Raw genomic sequence first — 24,513 nt, 5'->3', positions numbered from 1 at the left:
TCATCGGTATGTTACTTGTCCGAGATTTGATCGTCGGTATCTCAATACCTAGTTCAATCTCGTTACTGGAAAGTTTCTTTACTCGTTTCGTAATACATCATCCCGCAACTAACTCATTAGTCACATTGCTTGCAAGGCTTATAGTGATGTGCATTATCGAGAGGGCCCAAAGATACCTTTCCGACAATCAGAGTGACAAAACTTAATCTCGATCTATGCCAACTCAACAAACACCATCGGAGACACCTGTAGAGCATCTTTATAATCACCCAGTTATGTTGTGACGTTTGATAGCACACTAAGTGTTCCTCCGTTATTCGGGAGTTGCATAATCTCATAGTCATAGGAACATGTATAAGTCATGAAGAAAGCAATAGCAATAAACTAAACGATCATAGTGCTAAGCTAACGGATGGGTCTTGTCCATCACATCATTCTCTAATGATGTGATCCTGTTCATCAAATGACAACACATGTATATGGCTAGGAAACTTAACCATCTTTGGTTAACGAGCTAGTCAAGTAGAGGCATACTAGGGACACTATGTTTGTCTATGTATTCACACATGTACTAAGTTTCTGGTTAATACAATTCTAGCATGAATAATAAAGATTTATCATGATATAAGGAAATATAAATAACAACTTTATTATTGCCTCTAGGGCATATTTCCTTCAGCACGTACCACTTCTGCACGCAACCAATCATCGTGTACCTTCGGAGATAGCCTGAATAGCCAGTACTTATTGATTGTAGCTAGTTGCATGCTTTTTTTCATGCAGCGAACCACCGACATGTCAACCAATCACACACATGTTCGTCAGAGTGGATCAAGGTTATTCAAATGCACACATCTAATATGGCCTTGAGAAATGAACGCATATGGCTTGCTAACGGGCCCAATTTACATGTTTCATCAACACATCCATGCCAATACATGTTTTCTCCACTTTTTGTCATGGAAATGTACCTTTCGTGCTAGAAAATATTTTCGTTTTGCCCAAAATGTCATGGATGTGTGTTTTTCTTGTACTGCCTCTCTATCCCAGAAGCTTCATGCCGCCTACACCTCCTTCCTTTCCTCCTGGAGACACCACCTTTCATGGCTAGAAGCACCGGACAATGGTCGGATGCCAATGAAGTGAGGCGTTGTGCCCTAACGTTTAAATAATAATAACCGACCATTCTAGCGAGATCACTGCCCTATGGGGGTGGACCGACACATTCCCGTTGTCGTCTTTCTTGTTATCATAAGTCCATAGGGTACCCACAAACCCCACATCATACACATTATAGCGTGATAATACTTCCCAAAAATCAACCATTCTCCTCTCTGGCCATCCAGGAGAAGTGCTCGTTGCCATTTTGCTTCATTAAATCCTCGCAGATCATCCATGATGCCCCGATTTTGGTTTAATCTGGCACAACAATGTCTACATATGATGTTGATCTTGTGCTCGGGGTTCTCCGTACACAAATGTCCCACGACAATCCTCCACTCCACTCCTTGCTCCTTTATCAACACCTCGATATGTCTCTTAGTAAAGGACACCCGCCGCTAGGGCTAGCCATCCGCCAAATCCTCCTCCAGCACTACGTCCTCCTCTTCATCCTCCCTTAAGTGCATACTCGATAATAGAACCTCAATCGACACCTTTACCCTGGTCTGACTTCACACTACTCGCCTCTCATCCCTCCTCCTCCTCCAAAACCCTACCTCTACGATCCATCATCTTTTGACGTGGATGCCCTTTTTTTAACAATCACCTAGGGAGAGGAGGAGATCCCCACCTAAATACATTACTCAAATGGGGGAAGGCCCAAGTTTCAATAGAGGAGCGAGAGGCGGGGAAGGGCTGCCATGACATCGCGGCCGCCTTTTAAGCGGCATCCCTAAATCTATGAGTTAAGAGGTAAAGTCTGAGATGATGTTTTGATGCCCTCCCGCCTCCTTGCAGCCGAACTAATGGGCTATGGACAAGGAAGGAAGCCCGCATCTCTTTATGTAGATTAGACTAAGAATCACATATGGATCCGCTGAGAAGTCCGGCTCGGAGCAGGAGATACGGTGGCACTCCTGGCATCGCCTAAGGGGAGAGAAACCTTCACAAGTTAGGGGAAAAGACAGATGACTGAGTTTATTTGCTCAAGAGGTGCACTTAGGGCATTTCTAACTAATCCCCAATAAGGCCATAAGGGAGTAAATTCGGTTATACTCCCTTACGGCGCACCTAGACGATCCCCTAACCGCCATAGTGGAGTAAATTATTTACTCTACCTCCCAATATCCACCCCCCCCCAAATCTTCCTAATTATACTCACTCCAGCCGTGGCCAAGTAAAACTGGTGCCTCTCTTTCTCCCACCCCCTGCGCCGCCCTATCTCGCGCCGCTGCAGCCGCCACGCCCTGCCGCAATCATCGATGGCCGTCCTTCTGGCCCGAATGGATAGCCTGGGCCCTTTCCTCATCCCGCCAGCCACCGTCGCCAGCTTTTCGCCACCGGAAATCACCCACGCGCGCGCGTTGCCGCCCGCGCCAAAGAAGTTTGGGGGTGAAAACAACCCACTAGGTGCAAGCACCTCCTTCAACCCCGCCAATGGCCTCGGGGTGGCCACCGCCTCTCTTGCAATGCCCCCCTGACCTCTTGCAGCTCCCGCCGGAGCCAAACAAGCTCGAAAGCCGATGGTGGCGACGCTCGCCGAGGTGGCCGCAAAGAAGAAGATGAAGAAGGCCACAGCGGCGCCTCGTCCTAGGTCGGTGCTTCGTGTAGCTACTCCGGTGCCCCCTACAGCCACTGCTCCAGCGCGGGCGGGGATGTAGCCGGCCACAAGCATCGCGGCCGCCAAGTGCTCAATAAAATGCCTACAAGGTAAAGAAAAATCGTGCGTCTTGTTGGTATCCGATCATGATTGTTGGTGGCTGGTAGTGATTCTTGGTGGGGTTTGCTTTGTTATCGTAGTGCCGAGATGAACGCGGCTGAATTCCTCGCATCTTTGGAGTCCTCGGCCGCCGTTGGACTTGGTGAGCTCAACTACAACTCATTTTGGCATCATTCGGAGGCGACCCAAGACAAGGAGCAAGAGGTGATAGGGGAAGAGGACGAGGGCGAGCAGGAGGAGGCTAAAGAGGTGGTGGCCGATGAGGAGTTAGCCGAGGAAGAGAGGGTTGTGGAGGTGAGCAAAGCAAGCATGAAGGTGCCAAGGTCACGCACCACCAACTACAACCAAAAGGAGGATATTGCTCTTTGCGATGCTTGGTGCGCGATCTCCATGGATGCAACGATCGGAACGGATCAAACCAAGACCATGTTTTGGGAGAGAATTACCGAGCACGACAACAACACCATGGACATGCGATCAAGCCGTACGCAAGGTTCTCTTGGGCACCGTTGGAGCACCATTCATGACCAATGCAACCGATGGTCCAGTTGCATCAACCAAGTGAATCCTACACCACCGAGTGATGTGCAAGTGGCGGAGTATGGCCCCTACATCCAAGAACTATTGAAGCATAGAAACACCAAGTTTGGCCACAAGCCCTTCACATTGCATCATTGCTACAATGAGCTATGCAAGAACGAGAAGTGGATCCAACGAATCATGAAGACCACTCCAAAGAGATCTTGGTTGAGCATATCCGTTGAGGAGGACGACGAGGTTGACGAAGATGCCAACAATAGACCGGAAGGAAACAAGATTGCAAAAGAAAGAAAGAAAGAAAGAAAGAAAGAAAGAAAGAAAGAAGAGAAATGCATTCGGTGGCACTTACAAAGAAAAACTTCTGGCAATGATCGAGACCAAGAATGGTCGAACACACAAAAGAGAAGATGGCGAGGTGGAATGAGCTCAAGGTGTTGGAGGATGAGAAATGGAATGCCAAGTTTGGCGGCCGAAGAGAGATAGTTGAAGGCGGAGGAGCGTAGAATTGCACTTGAGGAGGAGAGGATTCGTAATGCCAAGAAGACCGAAGAGCATGCTACCATGTTTATGAATCCAAACACAATGGATGAAACCACAAGAAAGTATTGGGACCTCAATCGTGGAGAGATCTTGAAAGCCACTCTTCGGAATGTTGGTGGTGGTCGAGGGGGTTGGTGGCGGTGATGGTGGTGGCCGAGGTGGTGGTGGCGATGATGGTAGTGGCCGAGGGCATGGTGGTGGCCGAGAGGATGGCGGTGGTGATGGTGACCGAGAGGATGGTGGAGTTGTTTCTTCGCCGACGACCTCGTTTGATTAGTGGTGGCCGAGGGGGTGGTGGTGCACGCCATTGGTTTGCTCGATCCACAACATATACATGTTATATTTGTGGTGATTTTCGATTGAACATAGCGTTTGAAGTGATGCCTTTTGGGTTTGCATGTTTTAATTTGAAAAAAACGTTGTTCATGTTATGATGGTTATGCTATGCATGTTTTAATTTGAATATTTTTAAGATATGTATTGTGTAGTGTTTGAAGTTCTTGCGGTTAGAACATAAAATCTACACAATTTTGTTTTTACTCCACTAACTATAAGGGATCAGCTAGGTGCGGCCACCGTGAGTGGAGTGAAAATTTACTCCACTAACTTTTTTTTGCGGGAACTCCACTCAACTAACTTTACTCGCCAGATACTCCCTTTTTTTTTGAAATGCGCCCCTTAATATTTAGGGGGTCGGTTAAACATGCCCTAGCCTGTTCTCATATTGTTTTCCAATGAAAAAACAAAACAAGATTTATACACCAAAGGATCTTGTTATTCGTTCTCCAATCAAAAAAGAAAACACCCATTTTGTTGTTGTTGTTATTGTTGCGTGCATGGAATTGTTCAGTACGCCGTGCGTGCCACTCGAAAGCAGGAGCTATAGCATAGGGCCTAGGCAACGACGCCGGAGAGCAAGCCACAAATGCGGTTGACGACGGGGAGGTAGGCGGCGCCCAAGTGGAGGCGGGAGAACACGTCGACGACGCACTTCTCGCCGACCTGCCCCAGCACCACGCAGCACTCCTTGCTGAGGTGCGGCACGCCCCGGACTAGCGTCCGGATGATGTCGCGCGCGCACGGCACCGGCGTCTCCATCACGGTCTTCCAGCAGTCGGGGGCGACCGGGCGGCCGCGGTGCCCAGGGGCCTCTGCCGCCGCGGCGGCCGTCGTCGACACGGCGTGCCCGACGACGAGGACGAGGATCGGGAGGCAAAGGCGGAGGACCGAGCACGAGTGGCCCGCCATTGTTGCGTGCAGCACGAGGTGGCGGTTGTACGTACGCACGCACGCAACTCTGCAATGCTGCTGTGCTGTGTCAGTAGTACACAGTGCAGTATTTGTAGAGCAAGGTGTCCGTGTCTCACTTGCAGATTAAACCAGCGCGGTAACGCTGTTGGTTACTGTAGATTACTCCCAGGACTCCGTTACTCGTATTGAAGCTGTCTTCACGGCCATTGATGGCCATGGTGGAGAGTTTTAGAATGGTGGAGTAACGAGTAATGTTTGTGTCTGTTGCAAGATCTGTTAGACAGCGCATGACGATACTAATATCGCTTGAGCGGTGTGAATTTACCAGTAGCAAGCAAACTCATTTCGTATAGCTACTTAACTGGGTAAGATATGCATGCTGACCAGACCAAACAGAACTAGGGTTGACAAACAAAAGCTAATTTTTTTTACCACTCCTACAAAAAGCAGTAGCATCAGAAAGAACCAATAGAACAAACCTACTACAGATTTGAACCTCTACAGCACTGTTGGCTCTAGCCTCTACTGCACATTTTATTCCAAGGCCTGCTACGACTTGCTTGCACTGTGATTTAGTCAGCAAACCAACGCTCTAGATAATGTGGATACCAAGGAAGAGACACCCTACAGAGCTACAAAAAACCTGAAACCATCTCAGCAGACTATGCACAGGATTCCGCAGCAGCAACTCACGGATGTATGTGGCACTCCCTTATGAACGCGTGATCGAAAATGACATACTTGGACCAGTAATTGCGGTATTTTGGCAACCCAACCTCAAGCCAAGGTTTCAGATTCCCGTTGTAGTGTATGACTGCAGCCTGCTCGATATCCTTTGGGTTGACATTCCGCTTGTATCCTAAGCCCAAGAGATGCCATGAGCGATCGAGAGGGAAGGTGTTGTTCCAGAATGTCACCAGGCCAGCAGGGAGTGTTCCTAACTTCCATAGCAGTCTATGTTCATTCTGCAGAATGAGAAACATGTGCTTTGTGGAATATATGGCAAGAGTAGAACAGAATAGCAAAAACATACTCAGTTCCAACATAGTTCAGTACTTAAATAAAAGGGATCAATGGCAAATAAATAATGCTCATACGGAAAGAAAGAAATGCAATTTTCATTTTACTTGTTGTCGGAGCTCATGCGAAATATAAGGTTGAGGGCTCACTTTAAATATCGTTGAGAAGCTCACGAATACTCACCTGTTCTTGCCAGTAGTGATACACAGCAGTAATATTCTGCCTTCTCCACTCAGACAAATCAAACATGTTCATGCCATATGCCCACCCACATGCACGTCGGTCAAATTTCTTGGCGATAAGAGGGTTTGAGAAGTTGAGATACCTATCAAACCTATGGAAAATCTCACCACAGGTTTTGACGGCACCATTAACCCTGCCTTTGAGATCTACCGACCAAAGTGGACTTAAGTCCTGCTGGACTACAATGTCATCATCGACAAATAACACCTTGTTAAGTTTTGGGAAGATCTCAGGAAGATAAAACCTCAGATGATTGAGAATTGACAGGTACTTGGGGTTCCGGAACTTGGGGTTTCTATCAGGTTTATTCTGTGGAGTATGGAAGTAGTAATTGATCATGAACTGGGACGCCAGTTGCTTCAGAACTGGACTGTAGCTCGAATTTAGCCATGTAAAGTCTTCAACTTTCTGGACCTGAATAGCAGCTTTAACCGGGGGATTCGCCAAAAACCACATCCTCATTGCAGCATAATTAAGTTTATCAGTCACAATATGGAAGACATGGTCTGCTGGTTTCTGCATTTTATTTAGGTTAAGATATTAGTACTTGGTACATGTAAAATGAATTTGAATTTTCTGAAAATGGTCACTGCACCATAAGTTTACTTGCAATGATGTAAGCACCTAATTAGTTATGCGTGCTCCCTTCTGCACCAAACAATATACCTTAGCATGTATAAGAGTTGAGTTCACAACCACAGCGGCGGCAAGTACATTGTCAGAGAATAATGCATAGTGATGTAGTTTCGGATCTTCCAACTTGTCTTGATATGGAAAATGCTTATTGTTGGAACTGGATGTATAGTACTCATTTGTAAGCCGCAGCGCAAGACAATGAAGCCTCTTTGGCAGAGCTTTAGCTGCTGCCTGTGCTGCGTAGGTAGCCTCTTGCTTGTTAGCCTCGAGCTGGTTCTCTGTCCAGTGAAGGTTTGTTTGTAGCTTATCAATGGCAGCTGCACAGTTGTCATGGACTTGTTTGATCTTTGCTAATATCAATTCCATCGCTCTAATTTTTTTATGGACACTGTAAACAATAAAATTGGGTTAAATAGTTAAGAGCCGGTCACTTGCTATAAAAGAGTAACCAAAACAGCAGGTACGCATCATCACTCAACACCAAGGGTGAAATACTTTTTAATACAAAGAAAGAGAAGTACTTCTTTGGTAACTGCCTATCAATGGTTGTACCACTCAGTGCTTGCTGGATATCCCTCATCCTTCTTCGGAGATCCTTTACAAACCCATGATTGCCTCTAGAAGGTAAAAATCCAATGTATCCTTTCGCTCTTCTCAACTGGTCCTTGAGAACGAGTATCGTCTTATCTGAAGAAGTTGGGGAATAACTAGTATTACTACTAGTTATCATTGCACCAGACTCTTTTGACGTAGAGTCTGTAATTTGCTGAGATAATTTTTCATCATTCTGGAAAATCAAATCACTATTGGTTAAATCATTACCTAATGCCAAAAGAAAAAGTATACTGTCAGCCTGTGAAAACTAAAAGCTGCAGATTAATTCTATAAATTACACAAAAAGCTAGGTATAGAAAGCTTCTCTCAATAAGTGACTCGTAATAATATTTTCCAAGTTCTTTTTTTCCCTAAAATACACCACCACTGGTTTATTATCTATTAATATGTTGAAGAAAAAAGACTGCAGAGCAATAACAAAGCCTAAATGATAGGCAAGTCCACAACAGGGAGTAAACGGCAGGTTCTCTTCAATTAGTGTTTCTACAAAGAAAGCATTTGTAAGAACAAAACCAAAAGGATTCGTTGCCTCAATAAATGGAAAGGAGATGCGCCTACAATTAGTTACAAGAAGGAAAGCTAATAAACATAAGAACCGCAAAGAAGTGAAACAAATAGTACTCCCTCCGTTCCAAAATACTTGTCGTGGTTTTTGTTCAAATTTGGAGGGAGTACTTTGAGATTAGTCATGACGAAAATTTGATATTCCATGAGGCCACCAGCCCGGCAGCACAGCAGAAACTGCAAACTGAATGTTGACCTAGGATGACTCTGTTAGTGACAGAATGTAATAAACCATGCCTCAATAAGCCTAGACTTAATCCGGTAATAAGGATTTTGTCTGTTCACATAATTCAGAGTTATTTATGTACAAATGTAACACCTATAAGTTTTAATTGATGAGCAGGAATGTATGCACAGCTCTAGTTTCCAAAAAACAAAACAGTCATTACCTTGTCCAATTGGACATTTAGATCTCCAGCATTGTGCATTGCACGAACTTTGTTATCCCCGGCTGCACCAAAATTGGTCAGGCCACTCTGTTTGGTGAGCTGAGCACCCTCCTCCGAAGTAATAACCACGCCATCAGCTCGTTTTCTCTTACTCATATCATGTGACGACACCTTCGCCTCTTCTACATTGCGCACTCCGCTGTCCTTACTAACCCTGGATTCACCTGACATCTCTATATTGCTTCCCATGACAACTTGATGAATTCCACCATTCTGTCCCAGTTGAGTACCCTGATCGCCCACATTGTTCGCTCCTGTATCCGATGCATCCTTCGGCACAGGATCAAATGTGTCCTAGGAATATATTCAGCACTACAAACTTCAGATGACAACCTTTCACATTCATTTAGGAAGAAGAAGAACAAATGGACGCATATCTAAGAAGAAATTCACCTGCGGCAGAGCGTTCAGGCGCTTCCCCGCCTCGTTCCGGGAAATCTACGAAAAGGGAAACACGTCAGGACCGCAAAGCTTCAGTCGACCTCCGAAAGCCTTTCAGTAACATGAAGAAATTCCCAAACGCGGCCATACCAAATTGGAGGGATCAGGGCCGAAGGCGCTCCCTGTCACTGCGAAGATCACCAAGAACACACACGCGTCAGGGACGGGTTCGGTGGGCACTCCGTTGCGAACGAAGGGGCAAGGGCAAGAGGCGTACGGGCGGGGCCGGAGAAGGGGGAGATGGGTGCGCCGCTGTAGAGCGCGAGGGGCGCGAGCACCGAGGCGATGAGCAGCGCCAGCACTGCGTCCCGCGTCCTACATTTTCGCCGCCACCGCCGCGCCGCGGCCATGGCCGCAGTCGATCGTCTCCGGCGACGTGATGATTAGAGCCGCCGCTTATGAGTGTCCTGGGAGCGTTCGGTTCAGAGAGACCTCTGCGGGTCAGTGCGCATTCAGGTTCACGCCAGGCCGTCAAGATCAGGGTTGCCACGCTCCGGTGGTTCTGTTTGGGGCGGGATTTTGCTAATTCTCGCCCGCATACACCATAATAAAATCTGTTTTGTAATTTATTTTTGAAGCATAGAAAATTTGTTGAACAAAGCATGGTGAATTCTGTTTATATACCATGACAAATTACATGAACATCACATGTAAAAAGAATCAATATTTTTTGTGCCATCTTCTTCTATGTGAAACAAATGGCAACTCAGGTTGACACATAAATTTGTTAAGTTTTTCTTCTACTCCCTCCGTTTCTAAATATAAATTTTTGTAAAGATTCCACAATGGGCTACATACGAAGAATCTACACTCTAAAATGCATCTATATAAATCCTTATGTGACTATAGTGAAATCTCTAAAAAGACTTATGTTTAGGAACAAAGGGAGTATGTGTTTTTCAAGTATTGGCAGTTTTTTAGTTTCATAACTGGTATGGTCTGCTCGTACTGACTTGGCTTTAAAACATAATTGTTAAGTTTTTAAGTTCTAATCCATTTGGACATGATGGGTGGTGTATTATACATATTATGGCAAAAAAATACTAATGAAGAATCAAGCCCAAATTTCAGGTTTAAGGCTTGTTACTAGTCAACATGAAAATTGGTCCCCGCAAAAAAAACATGAAAATTGGCCTTTTTTGTCCATTTTTTCTGTTTTTCGCTATGATGGCGTTGGGTTGAGGGGAGGCTCAATTAAAGTCTTGGCCGGCCTTAGGTCGCGCTAGGAGACTGTTTCAGCTCATATAGGTGTCCTTTATTTATGGTTTGCTCCAACTGACCTTTTCTTTCTACGAGTGTTCTAACCGCCCTTGATGTTTCAAAGGTATGCACTTTATGTGGGTGACTTTAAATTTTTGTTGCTATATTGGTCACATGCTATTTCTGCCAATCCTTGGCGCAACTATGAACAACTATTGTCAAAAAACATTGGCTGGTGGAGTTTGCCACAAATAAAGATAAACCTTGTTTTGGGAAGATGGAATATGTCACTAGTCAAACACACCTTGCCTCACTGAATTTGGGTAATTTAACCACAGTTTTTTTGTTGATTGCTTAAGAGATAGCTAACGGTTCATGTCAATATTTGGGGACCGACCGTGTGTTTTGAGGCCAAACTTCTGGGTTTTGGCAAAGCAGTGTGTTTCTGTGGTTCTCTTTTGTATTCTTTGATCATAGGTAAAACCAGGGCAACAAAATCGGTCAACCTTGTATTTGTTCTGATATTTTTTTATCAATGAATAATACGCAAGCTTTGCGAATTCACGAAAAAAAATAGGGCAACCTAAGAACTGAGCTCAGCCCTTCGCAAAAAAAAAGATACTAAGCTCAGCCGAGGACTTGAGATTTCCTTTACGCGAAACCATCGATGCACCAGCGTTTGCTCTCTTCTTTTTGACGTCAAATGCACCATCGTTTGCTAATGTTTAGACGATGACAAACAGACACGGTTGCATTGAAGAAAAACCCAGTGCTCCACTCGATCACCTGCCATCTGTAGTGCACCAGTACGTAGTCGTCATCGCAGTGGAGCGCGGCCGACTAGCGCAGACTAGCGCGGCAGACTAGCGCGGCCGCGCGGCCGACTCGGCCGCGCTAGTCGGCCGCGCTCCCCGGGGGCCGCCGATACGCACATGCTGCATGCACCCTCTTACACGCAAGGCAACGCAACCATCCCTACGATGCGGCTGCGGCTGCGGCTGCGACTGCGACAGGGGATCGAGATGCAACTGCCAAGGCACGCGGAGGCATCTCTCTCGAGCCTCGGCCGAGGAAGGAGGCGGTTGCGCTCGCGCGGGCAGAGGCAGGCGTGCACCGCGTGGACCCCTGCCCCTTCCTTGGCGCCACGGATTCACCTGGCCTGGGGACGGACGGAGGGATGGTCCCGATCGAGCTCCTCCTGGCCACGGAACCCACATTCCCTGGTGCATGGGCGGCGGACCCAGCGCAGCACTCCACGCCAATGCCTTTCGCGTTTCCCTCCCTCGTACCACCACACCTCGGCCCCGGCCGTCCCCGGGAGCACCCGACCGCCCGGATCGCTCCATCCGTTCTGCACCCATGCATGCGGCCTGCGCCCCAAAGTTCGTTCCAGGGTGCCGGTGGACGTACGTGCACATGTTACGTGGTCCGGCCTGCTAAACGCAACGACTACTCACCGGCGCCTCATCATCATCTAGAGAAACTTAATTAGCTAGCTGGCGTCCCCATTAAATCACTGCAGTGATTAGTGACTCGACAAATTCGCAATCAATGTGCTACCACCGGGTTAAGTTAAGACGGTCCAAATTTGGAACGGCAGTTACCGCAACTGGGCAAAGCCCAAATTTTGGGCGCTTCCTCGAGTAGAGTTGATATTTCTTTTAGAGAAAAGTATACTTTTCATCCCTTAATTCTTGACGAAGTCTAGATTTGATTCCTCAACTTTAAAACCAAACAACTTGCGCCCTTAACTACTGAAAACGGCCAAGATTCATCCCTGGTCATGGTTTTGACCGGTTTTGGTGCTGTCCCAACCCGGTTTTGACCGTGCCGACTCAAATTCGCATACCTTTTCCAAGTCCATTTAATGTTTTCAAATTCGGGTATTTTTTTCAAATACGTGAACTTTTTAAAAATTTGTGTACTTTTCCAAATTTGCGTACTTTTTTTTAAATCCACGTAATTCTTTAAAGTTCATGTGGTTTTTTTAAAATTCATGTAATTTTTAAAAATTGGCATACTTATTCCTATTCACGTATATTTTTTTGGGTTTGAAAATTTTATGTGAAATTGAAAACATATGCGGATTTGAAATCTTTTACGCGAATTAGAAAAAAAATGTGTGGATTTGAAAATTTATGTCAACTTGAAACAAGTATGTGAATTTCAAACAAAGTTCATGGATTGGAAAGGAACACGGATTTGAAAAAAATACACGAACTTTAAAAAGTATGCGGATTTGAAACAAGTACGCGAATTTAAAAAACAGATGGATTTGAAAAAAAATACTTGGATTCGATAAAATTACACGAAGTTGAAAAAATACACTGATTTGAGAAAATTACGCAAATTAAAAAATCATGGATTTGAAAAAGTACACAAATTTCAAAATAGTTCACAGATTTGAAAAAGGTATGTTTATTTTTGAAAAAATTGCACGACCTTGAAAAACTATGTGGATTTGAAAAGAGTATGTGAATTTTAAAAAGTTCACGGATATGAAAAAATTACGCGAATTTTAGTCGGAACCGGTCAAAACCGGGGTCAGTCAGCACCAAAACCGGTCAAAATCGAGACCAGGAACAAATCTTGTCCGGTTTCGTTAGTTGGGGATGTAAGTTGTCCGGTTTCAGAATTGAGGGACCAAATCTAGACTTCACCAAGAGTTAAGGGACAAAAAGTATACTTTTCTCTTTCTTTTAATTAAAGCTTCTGGATGAATGCTCGCTCTCACCCGCTCGTCCAGTTAATCTGGCCGAAACAGTGCATGCTTCTGGGCGCAAACACGCGAAAGCGTTTGGCGTCCGGCCACAAACTCCGGCGAACGGCCGCCGCTGACAGCTCTACTCCAGGCCGGATTCTTCTACTCTAGCAGCTGTCATGTTCTTGCATGAAATACTAGGATATTTTGCTTTTCATCAGGCCTTCGTTCTCAATAACCTAGATAGAACAACGCACTTAATTACCACCTTCAACCTTAGTTCAAAAGGTCTGTCTAGGACACATCTAGATATGACATAGTTATGTCACATCTAACCTGATATCTACTATGTTTGTGGTCTATTTTTCTTCTTATTTTTTTATTCCTTGTTGTTGTGTATCTGTGAGAGTTTAGATGTGATATCCTTAGAAAATATCTAGATGTGAATTAGGCAAACTGTAGTTCAAAACTATGACGCTTATTTTGGATAGGAGGGAGCAGAACAATTCAGTTAACCACTGCTAGCACGAACTTGGCTCAAGTTTTTATTGATTTGGGGCGACTGCAACAAGAGTACAAGACCCAGACCCTCCAATGCACATAAACTTAAAACTGACAACTGAAACATCTTATCTTACACACAGAAAAGTAAAGCGAGGAGAAAGAAGCAAAGCAACAAGAACGGGACGCCCTCTCGTCAGATGCATCCATGATTTCCTTCCTAGCTAGGATCATCGACCTCTCTATCCAGCGACGTCAGCGCATCGCCGCTGACACGGACGGAACCTCGGGCGGGTGGGGTCCGGGCTCCGTGCTGACCTCGATCGCCACGTTGCGTCATGCGGCGGGATTGGCCCCCTCGAGCACGGCGCGCCACATGGGGTCCACCTCGTCGTCGCCGGCGGTGACGACCCACTCCTCCAGGACGACGAACAGCATCATGTTGCTCGGCGGCGCGATGAAGCGGTCGCCGGGCACGCCCACCGCCGCCACGTGCCCGTCCACAGCCGAACGGAAGAACACCTCCCGGAGCTCCACCAGGGGGCTGGTGACGGGGGCGTCCAGGCCGCCGTGGCAACTCAGCCACGGGAAGTCGAACACCCCCGGCGGCGGCTTCCACGCATCCCCATCCCCATCCCCGCCCTCCACCACCGCCGGCGCCGCCTCATGGAATGCCGCTTCCGCCTGCGCATCAGCCGCCGCCGCCGCCGCCAGAGCCGACATCTTCGCTGGCGGCGAGTCCCCCTCCTCCTCCTCTCCCCGCGCACGCTTCCTGCTGCCCTCTCGCTGATCCATGCGCCGCGCTACACAACACAAACAAACACACACACGCATGCACACCAACATCTCAGCTCCGACAACAAATATATCTTACTCCACTTTGCATGCGACAAGAAACACAGGAGCTACTGTTTGATCGATGTTCAATTGTTCATCGCAAGAACACATCCGCATGCATTCAGTTACCTGTGCTTCTAGCCTTCTAGGCAAGGAAGGATAATGTCGGGGCTGGGGAGAGGCGCCGGCCCTCTCCTCAGGTGTTCGGTCTTTTGCGGTGGCGGCGGTGGTTGGTGTGGTTGGGGGGATCGATGCGGTGGTGTGGAAACTATGTTAGGGTGTGTGCGTCTATATATATAGAAGACACACGCTGTGTACTGACGGCCTTCAGGGTGAGAGGCCGAGGGCGATGGACGGTGTTTTGCACGGCATCCCACTACTACTTTTGTATCAACATGGATTCCATGTGACACTGGAAGGCCGGGGTGGTCCTCCTTTTTGAGAAAAGAAATATAAAAAGTGAACTGATTTTGTATGAATTCTACTCCCTCCGTTTGGAATTACTTGTTGCAGAAATGGATATATCTAAATGTATTTTAGTTCTAGATACATTCATATCTGAGACAAGTAATTCCGAACAGAGGGAGTAGTTTTGTACTGGTGCCGTTTGAATTGGATGGAGGTAGAAGTAGCTTTATTTGCTGATTTCAAGGGCAGCTAGTGATTGTTATGGATGTGTTCGGGGCTCTTTCCTTTTTGTGGGCAGTTGCAGTAGAATAATAATAAAAAAATATTATAGATATGTTAAAGAATTAATTAAAGATCGAAAATATACCTGGTGCCGAAGGGGAAAGTCGGATACGAGTTCTCACCGGATCCACATCCAGATCTGCATAGGTCAGCCGACTACTGATGTTATGGCGACCAAGGGAATTTTCGATACGGTAAAGAATTAACGAAAGATCAAAAGAATACCTGTTACCGAAGGGGAAAATCGGATACGAGTTCTCACCGGATCCACATCCTTATCTGCATAGATCAGTCGACTCCTAATGTTATGGTGACCAAGGGAATACTTTATATGGTAAAGAGTTATGAAAGATTGAAAAATACCTATTGCTGAAGGGGGAAGTCGGATATGAGTTCTCACCGGATCCACATCCAAATCGACGTAGGTCAGCCGACTCCTAATGCTATGGCGACCAAGGGAATTTTTTGATATGGTAAAGAATTAATGGAAGATCAAAAAACATATTTGTTGCCGAAGGGGAAAGTCGGATATGAGTTCTCATCGGATCCACATCTAGATCTGCATCGGTCAGCCTACTCCTAATGTTATGGCGACTAGGGGATCTAGGTTCCCGGTGACTAGAAGCGAGGTTGTGGATGTGAGAAACATGGTATCAAGTGGTCGACAGGTGCTATGAGTATGTGAAGAGCTTTGTCGAATAATAGAACCTTAAGGGTGTCAACTACCCGAAGTGTGGTATGTCGCTACCTGGATCTATGATGGAAGGTGGCAATGCAAGAGAGAACCAAAGGAGATCTAGGGATGGAAGATGCTTAACTATTCGTGAAGAGGAAAGTCGATTACCTATCATCGCCATCAAATTCACATCAAGATCTATGTAGGTCGACTCACTTCGAGAGTAGTATTCTGGTCTTGGATTCATATTTTCGGTGCTAGAACTGAGGGTGGAGATGGCGAAGGTGAAATCACACGAGGAGGGGATACTGGAGCATGGCGATGAGGTTCATTGAATGATAGAACCTTTAGGTGTCAACTACCTAAAATGAGGATGCCGGTACCTGGATCTATTACGGGAGGTGACGATGCAAGAGAGAACATAAGGAAGCCGAGGGATGGCGGCGGCCGGCCAGATGCCGGAGGAGGTCGAGGGATGGAAAAGATAGGGAAGATGGTGAATTTTGTGGTCGGAAGGTCTGCAGGTGATAATAGGTGTAGAACGGGCCATGGCGATGGGGGGGGGGGGGGGTCTGGGCGAAAGGGGGGAACATAGTCCCACGGGGAATGGGGAGAAAGAAGGGCGAGCGGAACGATGCTTTATAGAAAAAAATTAGGAGGGGGGGGCGGAGCTCTGCGCAGAAGGGGGAACATAGTCCCACGGGGAATGTGGAGAAAGGAGGGCGAGCGGAACGATGCTTTATAGAAAAAAATTGGGGAGGGGGGGGGGGCGCTCGGCGGAAGGGGAATATAGTGCCACATGAATGTAGGAGTGGAAGAAAGGAGGGTGAACGAAATGATTCGTTATATAACTGAGGGATGGTGCCACGGAAATATAAATAATAAAACATTTTTAAAACTTCAGCCGATTATAAATCGTACCTTTTTGCGTGTGTTTGGTGAAAATTACCTGTTGGCCGTTAAAAGATTGTCATAAAGGAAATGATCAGCTTGTCCTTAAATTGAAATTGACAATAATTGGATTGTTCGAAAAAAGCTACCCAGACTAACTATTTATTGTCAATTCCAATTATTGTTCAAAAAAGGACATTGGCTATGATAATGATATGATGTTTAGTTTGCGTTAATCTGCTCTACCATAACACGCAAGCAACATAGCACACCCGTTAGAGCCTTCCATGGTGTTTTCAGATTCACACTCCATTTCTATACCTCAACGTACTGATTTGTATTTAATATGGGATCCGCAATTTTGAAAAATCATTGAAGTTTCATATTTTCAAAAAACTATATATTTGAAATGTGTTAGAACACATTTTCTATGTGCTTTGTTTCAATTTTCCATGAAGTAAAGATATCATTAAATTTGAAATGCATCACTTAGTTTTACCAATGGTTCAGTAATTTGAAATGCATTACACTGTATTTCGATCTTGATTCAATAATATTAGGACACTTTCACAAAAGTTCCAAAAAATAGCATCATTTCGAATGCATTCGAAATGCATGTCAGCCATAATCCGATAATATGTGTATACATTTCACAAAAGTTCGAAATGCATTTTAATCATGATCTAGTCAAACTTCAAATGCATTTTTCTTAATTTTAGTTCAGATTTAGAAAGCTTCAAATGCATTTTTAATGAATTTAAGTCTTGATTCCATAACATTTGAATGCATTTAAGAAAAGCGCCGAGTACATTTAAAATTCATATGACAGCATTTCAATCATGATCAAGTACAATTAAAATTTGCAATGCCGGGACCCACAACCAAAAATTCACGCATTTTCACAAATTACATTTTTTCAAAAAAACAAGGGTATTACTCCCTCTGTTCCCAAATATTTGTCTTTCTAGCGATTTCAACAAGTGACTACATACGGAGCAAAATGAGTGAATCTACACTTTAAAATATGTCTACATACATCCGTATGTGGTAGTCATTTGAAATGTCTAGAAAGACAAATATTTAGGAACGGAGGGAGTAGAAAACTATTCCGGTTGCATATATAAATCGATATATTTCAGCGGTTCGGTGCATGTATAAATATACAAAATACTACATACGTGAATACATGATAGCATGTAAGATATGCATTGCATAAAAATAGAAATACAACACACTTCTGAAAAGCATGCGCCCACGGTGGATTCTAGAAAAATCGTGTTCGTCGCAATCTATTCATCAAGGGACACTTGCAAGGATACACGTATCGATCAGTTCATAGATTGATGGTTTTGCAGATATTGTTTTCTTTTTTGCGCTAATTTTCAAGATATTGTTCCTTGGCACTTAGCAGCACCAATCATTAAGAAAAACAGGTCGCACACGACCGACCGACGGGCTCTCACACACAAGCGATGTCACCAGCGGGCATACGTTTCTGGCGTACGATCGATCGTCCGTCCCCGCCCACAGCTCAACAGATCAGCGTGCGTGCGTGCATGCATGCATGCAGAGACTACCTTAAGCGGCGGATGGAGCAGCCCGGGAGCAAAATTGGCACGTAGGAGTACGCACGCAGGGAGGGGCGATGACAGGAGCACCGCTGGCTGCATCCTATCCATCTACTGCTATCTCCAGGCCGAGTGCCGTCGCGTGCGCCCGCCGGCCCACCCGCCCCATGGCACGGCCGGGTGGCGCCTTTCGTGCTCGTGGCATGCACGCGGCTGCGGTTACCGGTTAGGAAGAGAACAAACGAGGGGTCGCGGGAACGGCACGGCACGGGCTGGCGCCGGTGCATCGGCCGGCCGCGCGCGCGCGCGCGGGGCATGCGGCATACGGGGCCGGCCAGCGGGCTGCAACGGCCGCAAGGACCCCACGTTACGGCCGCGGCCCGGCAGTAATCTCTGGCTGGTGGTTAAGTCAGTGAGCTGTCAGTGCAAGGAAACGGCAGGGAAAGGTGAACCGGCTTTTGTTGGGTGGTGCGGTTGTGCTGCAAGATGACACCGTCCGCTAGTGCGTAAACTCTCTACGTAGTAGAGTAATTACGTTGGAAGTTAGCAGTAGACTGTGAGAGAGGTGAGCCGTCGACCGGCTGTTGCTAGGCGGTGCTGGCGGTGTCGTGGAGCTTACTGTGACGATCAGGCCTGGTGACGATCGTCACTCGCATAATTAATTAGCCCTTCGTTTTGGTTTTTCGTAATGGTGCAGATTAACGTTCTCCGGGCGCTGTAGACGTACGTACTTCCTCCGTTTTTATTTAGTCCGCATGTTAGCTTTGATTAAAGTCAAACTTTGTAAACTTTGACAAAATTTACAAACAAAAATAATAATATATACATTAGTAAATCAATACAATTAGATTCATTATTGAATGTACTTTTATATCATATAGATTTTTTATGATAAATGTTTATATATTTTTTTATAAACTTGATCAAATTTTATGAAGTTTGACTTCAGTCAAATATAATATGCGGAGTAAATAAAGACGGAGTGAGTACGTACGTGGAGGGTGGATATCTACTTCGTTCTACGTCTACCGTCGCTCGCGAACCATATTGCCCATGGATCAGGACGGCCGACACGAAGATTCGGCGCGGCCGTCGGCGTCGGTGGGCAGACAGATAGATAGGGCCAGACGGGCACGTACTAGACGGATAGTGTACGTGTGCAGCCCCTACGATGGCGGTGGCATATTGGCATGGCAGGGGAAGATCGCCACATGGCAGTGACGATGGCAGTGGCGTGCGTCAATGACTGTACGTGGTGGAGACCTCAGGGGGTGCCTCCAAATTTGCTCTCTGCTTCCATCTCCAGGATGGGTTCAGACTTCAGACTTTAGAGAGATCCGACATATGATCCTGTCATTTTGCCACAACCAACTACCATACGTAAATCCACTCTCATTGTTTATGAAATAAAAACAAACATTTCCATTGTCCTCACGACACCAACCTCTGTTTCTTGAATTCACAGGCTTCACCGACAACACTGTTTATTTCAGGCCTGTTTGGAGCGCAAGGGGATTTTGCTATAATCAGGAACAGATTATCCAAAGTTCCTCATATTCCCGTCTCAGTAGCGCCTTAATGGGCTTCGAAACATAAAGGGGAATGTTATTGTGATGACGTTCCGCAGAAAGACATGGCAAAACAAACATTTTTTATGACAATTTTAGTTGCCGCAAGGATGGCAAATTTAGTTAACAAGCACGGCAAATCCTGGCAAAAAAAATAAACTAGGCGGATTTGTCATGCTTGCCAACTGAACTTGCCATCCACAAATAACAAAAATTGCCATTCAAATCCTTCGCAATTGCTATGTCTTCCAATGAACGTTCGGTGTTCGGTCGGTACAAGGGTTCAACATAAAACTGTTACTGCTTCTATGTAAACCGATAGTGTACCTCTACACATCCAAAATGTACATTGCCGGGTACATGAACACATACTGGCATACCATTGATCAAAACCTAACGAGCTCACATAGGCATAATTAGGGCGGACAATAAGCACTTCTTGGTACTTATTTATACATTATATACATAACTAGAGATGAACCAAATCTTGGCAGCGTTTTGGTACGTACGTTGTATGTTTCAACAGATAACATCTATCAGAGTACACACTTCTGTACAGCACCCCGAGAATGAGATACTGCATGCAAAATTGTGATGTATCAAAAGAACTTCGAGAAGGGTTTGTACTATTTGGCGCTAGAAAACTACTATGAAGCAGCCTCTACCCAAGAATTGTTTTTTTTACCAAAATACTTTAGCACTCAAAGAAACAAGGGGGCCAGTGCACATTAGAAGGGCAAAATATATCACATAGCCATTGTGACTAATTCATGGCGTGGTATCAGGTTGATTTCACAGCAGAAGCAAGTGACTTCAAGAGAGCTGGTGATGGTCTTCTTAATGTGTGAGTGAGAAGGATCATCAGTGACAGTAGTGTCAATGCCCCAGCTTGATGAGCTGAGCCTAAAGAGGTAGGAACATACATCAGAAGTGTGGATATTCCCAATGTAACCTGAAACGAAACAGGTAGCACAGTTATAGTGCTGCATGTATTAATATGGGTAACGAAATCGTTCGACACCCCGCAAAAAAAAACCGAAACCGTTCGATGCTGCAGTTTCGAAATGTTAGGTTGGGATAATTTTCATAAAATCATTCATCAGCTATACAGAGGTCATGAGTTTTAAATCAGCTTATAAGTCAGAACTGCATGGATAGTTGAAACATTATTTACACAATGTCAACAAGAGAGTCAAACATGTGAACTATACCTGAAGAGCAGCCATCCCAAGTGTGCTTCCAACCAGAGATTTGACCGCTGGATGCATATCTACTTTCTTTGCAGCCAGCCATAAGGCACTCACAGACAATAAGGTGCTTGTAGCAAGAATTCGGTGATTAAGCTACAAGAATGTGAAAAAAAAAACATGTTAACCTGCAACAAGTTCTCCGCTGCATAAAAAGATGTGGGTTATGTGCTACAAGAATTAGTGAACTGGTCACAAGAATTAGTACTGATAAGACTCTTATCAATACTGATTGATGCATTTTTTTGAAGGAGCTATCGATTAATATATAAAAAAAGAAGTTTATGATTCTAGCCAGGTTACCCTTCATAGAAAAAATGAATAACTCAAACGCTAAGGAGCTAAGAGAATGAATGAGCAAACCAATTAACAACAGAAGTTTAACACGGCATAATTTTCAGAGCTATAAACTCCTATCATGATTGCGGACAAAATGTTACCTGCACAGTAGATGTATTTTCAAAGAAGTTACGTATAAAAGGCTCCATACTGAACACATCTTCTGGAATCCAACTGTCACCCATCTTCGGAAATGTATTGTATGCACGCCCCTGGTCATAACAAATAATTAGGCATACAGGGCAAACGGAAGCTAAGCATAGTTTCTATGAGAGCAAGAGAAGTGTTGACATACTGCATCATTCCCTGCAACGAACGCTCCAGATATGGCAGTAATGCCTACAACAGCACTGGCAGGAATTGCCAGCTTTCTAAATTTTGCTGCCCCTTTTACCCATTTCATTGATTCAGCCGGAGGGTCTGGCATTACTACTGAAAGAGCAGTCCACAATATACCACAATATATAACAAATGCAGAGGTCAGATGAGCTGCCAGCCTGTATGGGCTAACTCTTGGTTCAACATACTCAGATGCTGGTTCCTAATATGAGAAAAAACGAGTGGTGAACCTCTAAGCCACAAACTTACTAGTTCAACAAGGGCATTGTATTAGTACCTCAAGACCACTTTTCACCATCCACCAGCCAATCAGTCCTTGCGCACCACCAAGTGCAAAAAGAGCAGAGAGCCTGACGCCAAGTTGGCGGGTAACATAGCCTTTTGCAACAAAGTATGCAAAAGGAACAGCAAATACAAAGCCCAAAGCTCTTCCCCACATTCTGTGTGCATACTCCATCCAGTATATAAATTTGAAATCGTCAAGGTTCATTCCTTTGTTCACCCTAGAAATGTTAAATGAATGCTGCTGTCACATTAGCAGAAACATGGAAGGAGAAAAGAGCTAGATGCAACTGACTACAGATGAGAGAAACGAAAGATCTCACAATAATTAGAGCCAAAAGTAAGTTTATGCTTTCTTCCTACAAAATGTGTGAAGTTACTTTACCACATAACTAGCAAAACCATATCAAGTTCTCTAAAAGAGTAACTGGAACAGAGAATAAAGCCCAGCCAAAACTTTCTCACAATTTCTATCAGCACCTTCATATAGGCTGCTAGTGTTGAGATTATCAAGTTAGAATGTGATCTCACAGGCATTTTCTAGCGGGGCCAGTGATGACAATTAATCAATCCTTACGGAGCATCTAATCTAAGGAAATGAAATATCATTTATTTTGTTTCAAGCAACTTAAATATCTAAGCTATGTTTTTGATTAAAGCTGTAAACACTTGTTCTCAGAATCGTAAACTGAGAATGGGATTTGTTAAGGATTGAGGCAAAAGAGACGTGAAAATCTGTAGCACTAGCACCAACAGGACTTCCTTGAAATGCTACGATCGTCTGAGAGGACAGTAAAAATTAAAGACTGGAGCAAGGCGACAAATAATGAATGCATCGATTGCATTCTTACCTCATGTACTCAGGTGACTGCTTGTATTTCTGAAATTCCAGTAGCCACTCTTCTTCCGACATTGGAGGCAAGCCCCCGGCGAACTTCCAGTCAGTCATTGACAGCCCCGAACGTGTGAGCCGAGTGACTCCACCAAGTATGACCATGCTGAACACCCAGGCAGCACATCCAAAGAGCCATATACCAACTGCCTTCTGTGCTTGAGGCCCTTTGGTAACTAGCAGCTTCAGTCCTGAATTTGCTGTTGCGTATGCCATATTTGAATTCAGTGCAGCTGCAGTAGTAGACATTTTCCGTGTGCATTGGCCCATAAAACTCTAACATGATGCAAATGAAGCACCAGTAAATTTTTGGAAATTACTTTCAACAAGTGTAGCATTTTGTAACAGAAAATTGAAATTTAAACAGATGATTGTGATGAGCTACATAGTGTATTCCTTGGTATCAACATATCCAAGGAAAACAATCAACTCTTTTAAGTTGAATAATTGCAGCCGACTAAGACACCATTATCAGGTTAGTAGCATGTGTGATATTCCTCTAACTGCAAAAATTAAAGCATGACCACGGCTAAGCAATAAGCATTATTGGAGCTACAACTACAAGTTTATTACAGCAATCAGATAGCCTTTTCCACTACAACGTAATCAGATGTTAAACTCTAAACCAGAATGTCTCACATCGAGTCCAACATTATGCCACTTTAGACAGAAATCTCACAAAATGGTCACACGACATTCGAATCATAGAAAATTACTGTACGACTCACGCGCCTACAAAATGATGGCGTAACCAAGAGGAACCACGCAAGCAGAGGAAGAGGGGAAGGGAAGAGAAACGCTCACCTTGGGGCCGAAAGAGCGGAAGGCGTGGTACGAGGCAACTCGGGAGGCGGCGAAAAAGCCGCCAGTCGATTGCGGGGGTGGCGGCGGGGGGAGGTGGCGGCCGCCGCCGCCGCACGAGCCGGATCCAACCCTAGGAGGAGCGGGGGGCGGAGCTGGAGCGCTCCTCGGGAGGCGAGGGATCGTCATCAGGGCGGAGGCCTGGTCCCTGCCCCGGCGGAGCAGCGACGCGGCCACCCTGCTCCCCATCATGGCAGGCGGTTGCGCGGTGGCTTGCGGAGGAAGAAGCAGCGGAAGGCAGAGCTCGCCGGAGATTTTAGAAGCGGAAAAATTGTGGGGTTTAGGCGCTGGTCACGTCGTGCATTTCACTACACGCGGAAAATGCGTGCGGGTGTGCACGCTCGGAAATAGGCTGGCCCGACTTCTAGACTAGGCCGAATACGAACTTTCGGCTCGTTCTACACATTCGATCATTTTTTTTCTTCTCAAAGAAGCAATGTTCCTAAACATTTTCTATTACTCACTCCGTCCTTAAGGCATCTCTAACGCGGATTACATAAAAGATGTTAGAAGAGTAAAAAATTGGTTTTGTTCTTCTGAACCGCACATAACCGATCCCTTATCGTTGTTAGAGCAGTAAAAAATTTACTCCTCGGCCGTCCTGACTCTCAAATATACTCGACCGCTCACCCGTGGAGTAAAATTATCCCCTCGATCCCACGTCGGCACTCTCCCCACCCCGCGCCACATCATCGTAGGTGTTGCCTCTGTGACCATCCTTTGCCTCAATCGATACCCCGC

The 24,513-nt window shown here is 45.4% G+C and overlaps 3 protein-coding genes across 7 annotated transcripts; all 3 read right to left on the bottom strand.

Moving 5' to 3' along the window:
- Window positions 1–5,616: 5,616 nt before the first annotated feature.
- LOC125525351 (putative galacturonosyltransferase 4) lies at window positions 5,617–15,364 on the bottom strand. 4 transcript variants are annotated; one of them, XM_087532092.1, is made up of 10 exons: window positions 15,335–15,364; window positions 15,195–15,248; window positions 9,398–9,734; window positions 9,271–9,308; window positions 9,133–9,177; window positions 8,680–9,033; window positions 7,633–7,898; window positions 7,142–7,499; window positions 6,416–6,991; window positions 5,617–6,177 (listed from the first exon to the last, which is right to left on the bottom strand). In XM_087532092.1, exons 3-10 carry the CDS (start codon window positions 9,528–9,530, stop codon window positions 5,902–5,904), a joined length of 2,046 nt encoding a protein of 681 aa, XP_087388218.1. In that variant the 5' UTR covers window positions 9,531–9,734; window positions 15,195–15,248; window positions 15,335–15,364; the 3' UTR covers window positions 5,617–5,901. The 4 variants fall into 4 exon arrangements, with proteins under 4 accessions (XP_087388218.1, XP_087388220.1, XP_087388219.1 ...); XM_087532094.1 differs by lacking the exons at window positions 9,271–9,308; window positions 9,398–9,734 and having other exon boundaries at window positions 8,680–9,051; XM_087532093.1 differs by lacking the exons at window positions 9,271–9,308; window positions 9,398–9,734.
- Window positions 13,604–15,382, bottom strand: LOC125525352 (uncharacterized). 2 transcript variants are annotated; one of them, XM_048690355.2, is made up of 3 exons: window positions 15,335–15,382; window positions 15,195–15,248; window positions 13,604–14,385 (listed from the first exon to the last, which is right to left on the bottom strand). In XM_048690355.2, exon 3 carries the CDS (start codon window positions 14,375–14,377, stop codon window positions 13,919–13,921), a length of 459 nt encoding a protein of 152 aa, XP_048546312.1. In that variant the 5' UTR covers window positions 14,378–14,385; window positions 15,195–15,248; window positions 15,335–15,382; the 3' UTR covers window positions 13,604–13,918. The 2 variants fall into 2 exon arrangements, with proteins under 2 accessions (XP_048546312.1, XP_048546311.1); XM_048690354.2 differs by lacking the exons at window positions 15,195–15,248; window positions 15,335–15,382 and adding an exon at window positions 14,549–15,179.
- Window positions 15,383–20,243: 4,861 nt separating this feature from the next.
- On the bottom strand, window positions 20,244–24,094 carry COX15 (cytochrome c oxidase 15). Its single transcript, XM_048688027.2, has 7 exons — window positions 23,716–24,094; window positions 22,871–23,187; window positions 22,015–22,240; window positions 21,694–21,939; window positions 21,500–21,610; window positions 21,024–21,155; window positions 20,244–20,764 (listed from the first exon to the last, which is right to left on the bottom strand). The coding sequence occupies exons 1-7, from the start codon at window positions 23,962–23,964 to the stop codon at window positions 20,594–20,596; spliced, it is 1,452 nt and encodes a 483-aa protein (XP_048543984.1). The 5' UTR covers window positions 23,965–24,094; the 3' UTR covers window positions 20,244–20,593.
- Window positions 24,095–24,513: the final 419 nt, after the last annotated feature.

Source organism: Triticum urartu, chromosome 7A (genome assembly GCF_056163025.1).
Source record: "Triticum urartu cultivar PI428250 chromosome 7A, HENAU_Tu73, whole genome shotgun sequence".
Taxonomy (NCBI): domain Eukaryota; kingdom Viridiplantae; phylum Streptophyta; class Magnoliopsida; order Poales; family Poaceae; genus Triticum; species Triticum urartu.
This window is presented reverse-complemented; position numbering and strand designations above follow the sequence as displayed.

Coding starts and splice junctions, on each gene's coding strand:
- COX15 (XM_048688027.2), bottom strand. CDS start 23,964: ATGATGGGGAGCAGGGTGGCCGCGTCGCTGCTCCGCCGGGGCAGGGAC. Junction 21,611..21,693: donor TCGTTGCAGGGAATGATGCA/GTATGTCAACAC, acceptor TGTTATGACCAG/GGGCGTGCATACAATACATT. Junction 21,156..21,499: donor AAAATACATCTACTGTGCAG/GTAACATTTTGT, acceptor ACATTCTTGTAG/CTTAATCACCGAATTCTTGC.
- LOC125525351 (XM_087532092.1), bottom strand. CDS start 9,530: ATGGCCGCGGCGCGGCGGTGGCGGCGAAAATGTAGGACGCGGGACGCA. Junction 9,309..9,397: donor CCCCTTCTCCGGCCCCGCCC/GTACGCCTCTTG, acceptor TGATCTTCGCAG/TGACAGGGAGCGCCTTCGGC. Junction 6,178..6,415: donor ATCACTACTGGCAAGAACAG/GTGAGTATTCGT, acceptor CTCATTCTGCAG/AATGAACATAGACTGCTATG.
- LOC125525352 (XM_048690355.2), bottom strand. CDS start 14,377: ATGGATCAGCGAGAGGGCAGCAGGAAGCGTGCGCGGGGAGAGGAGGAG.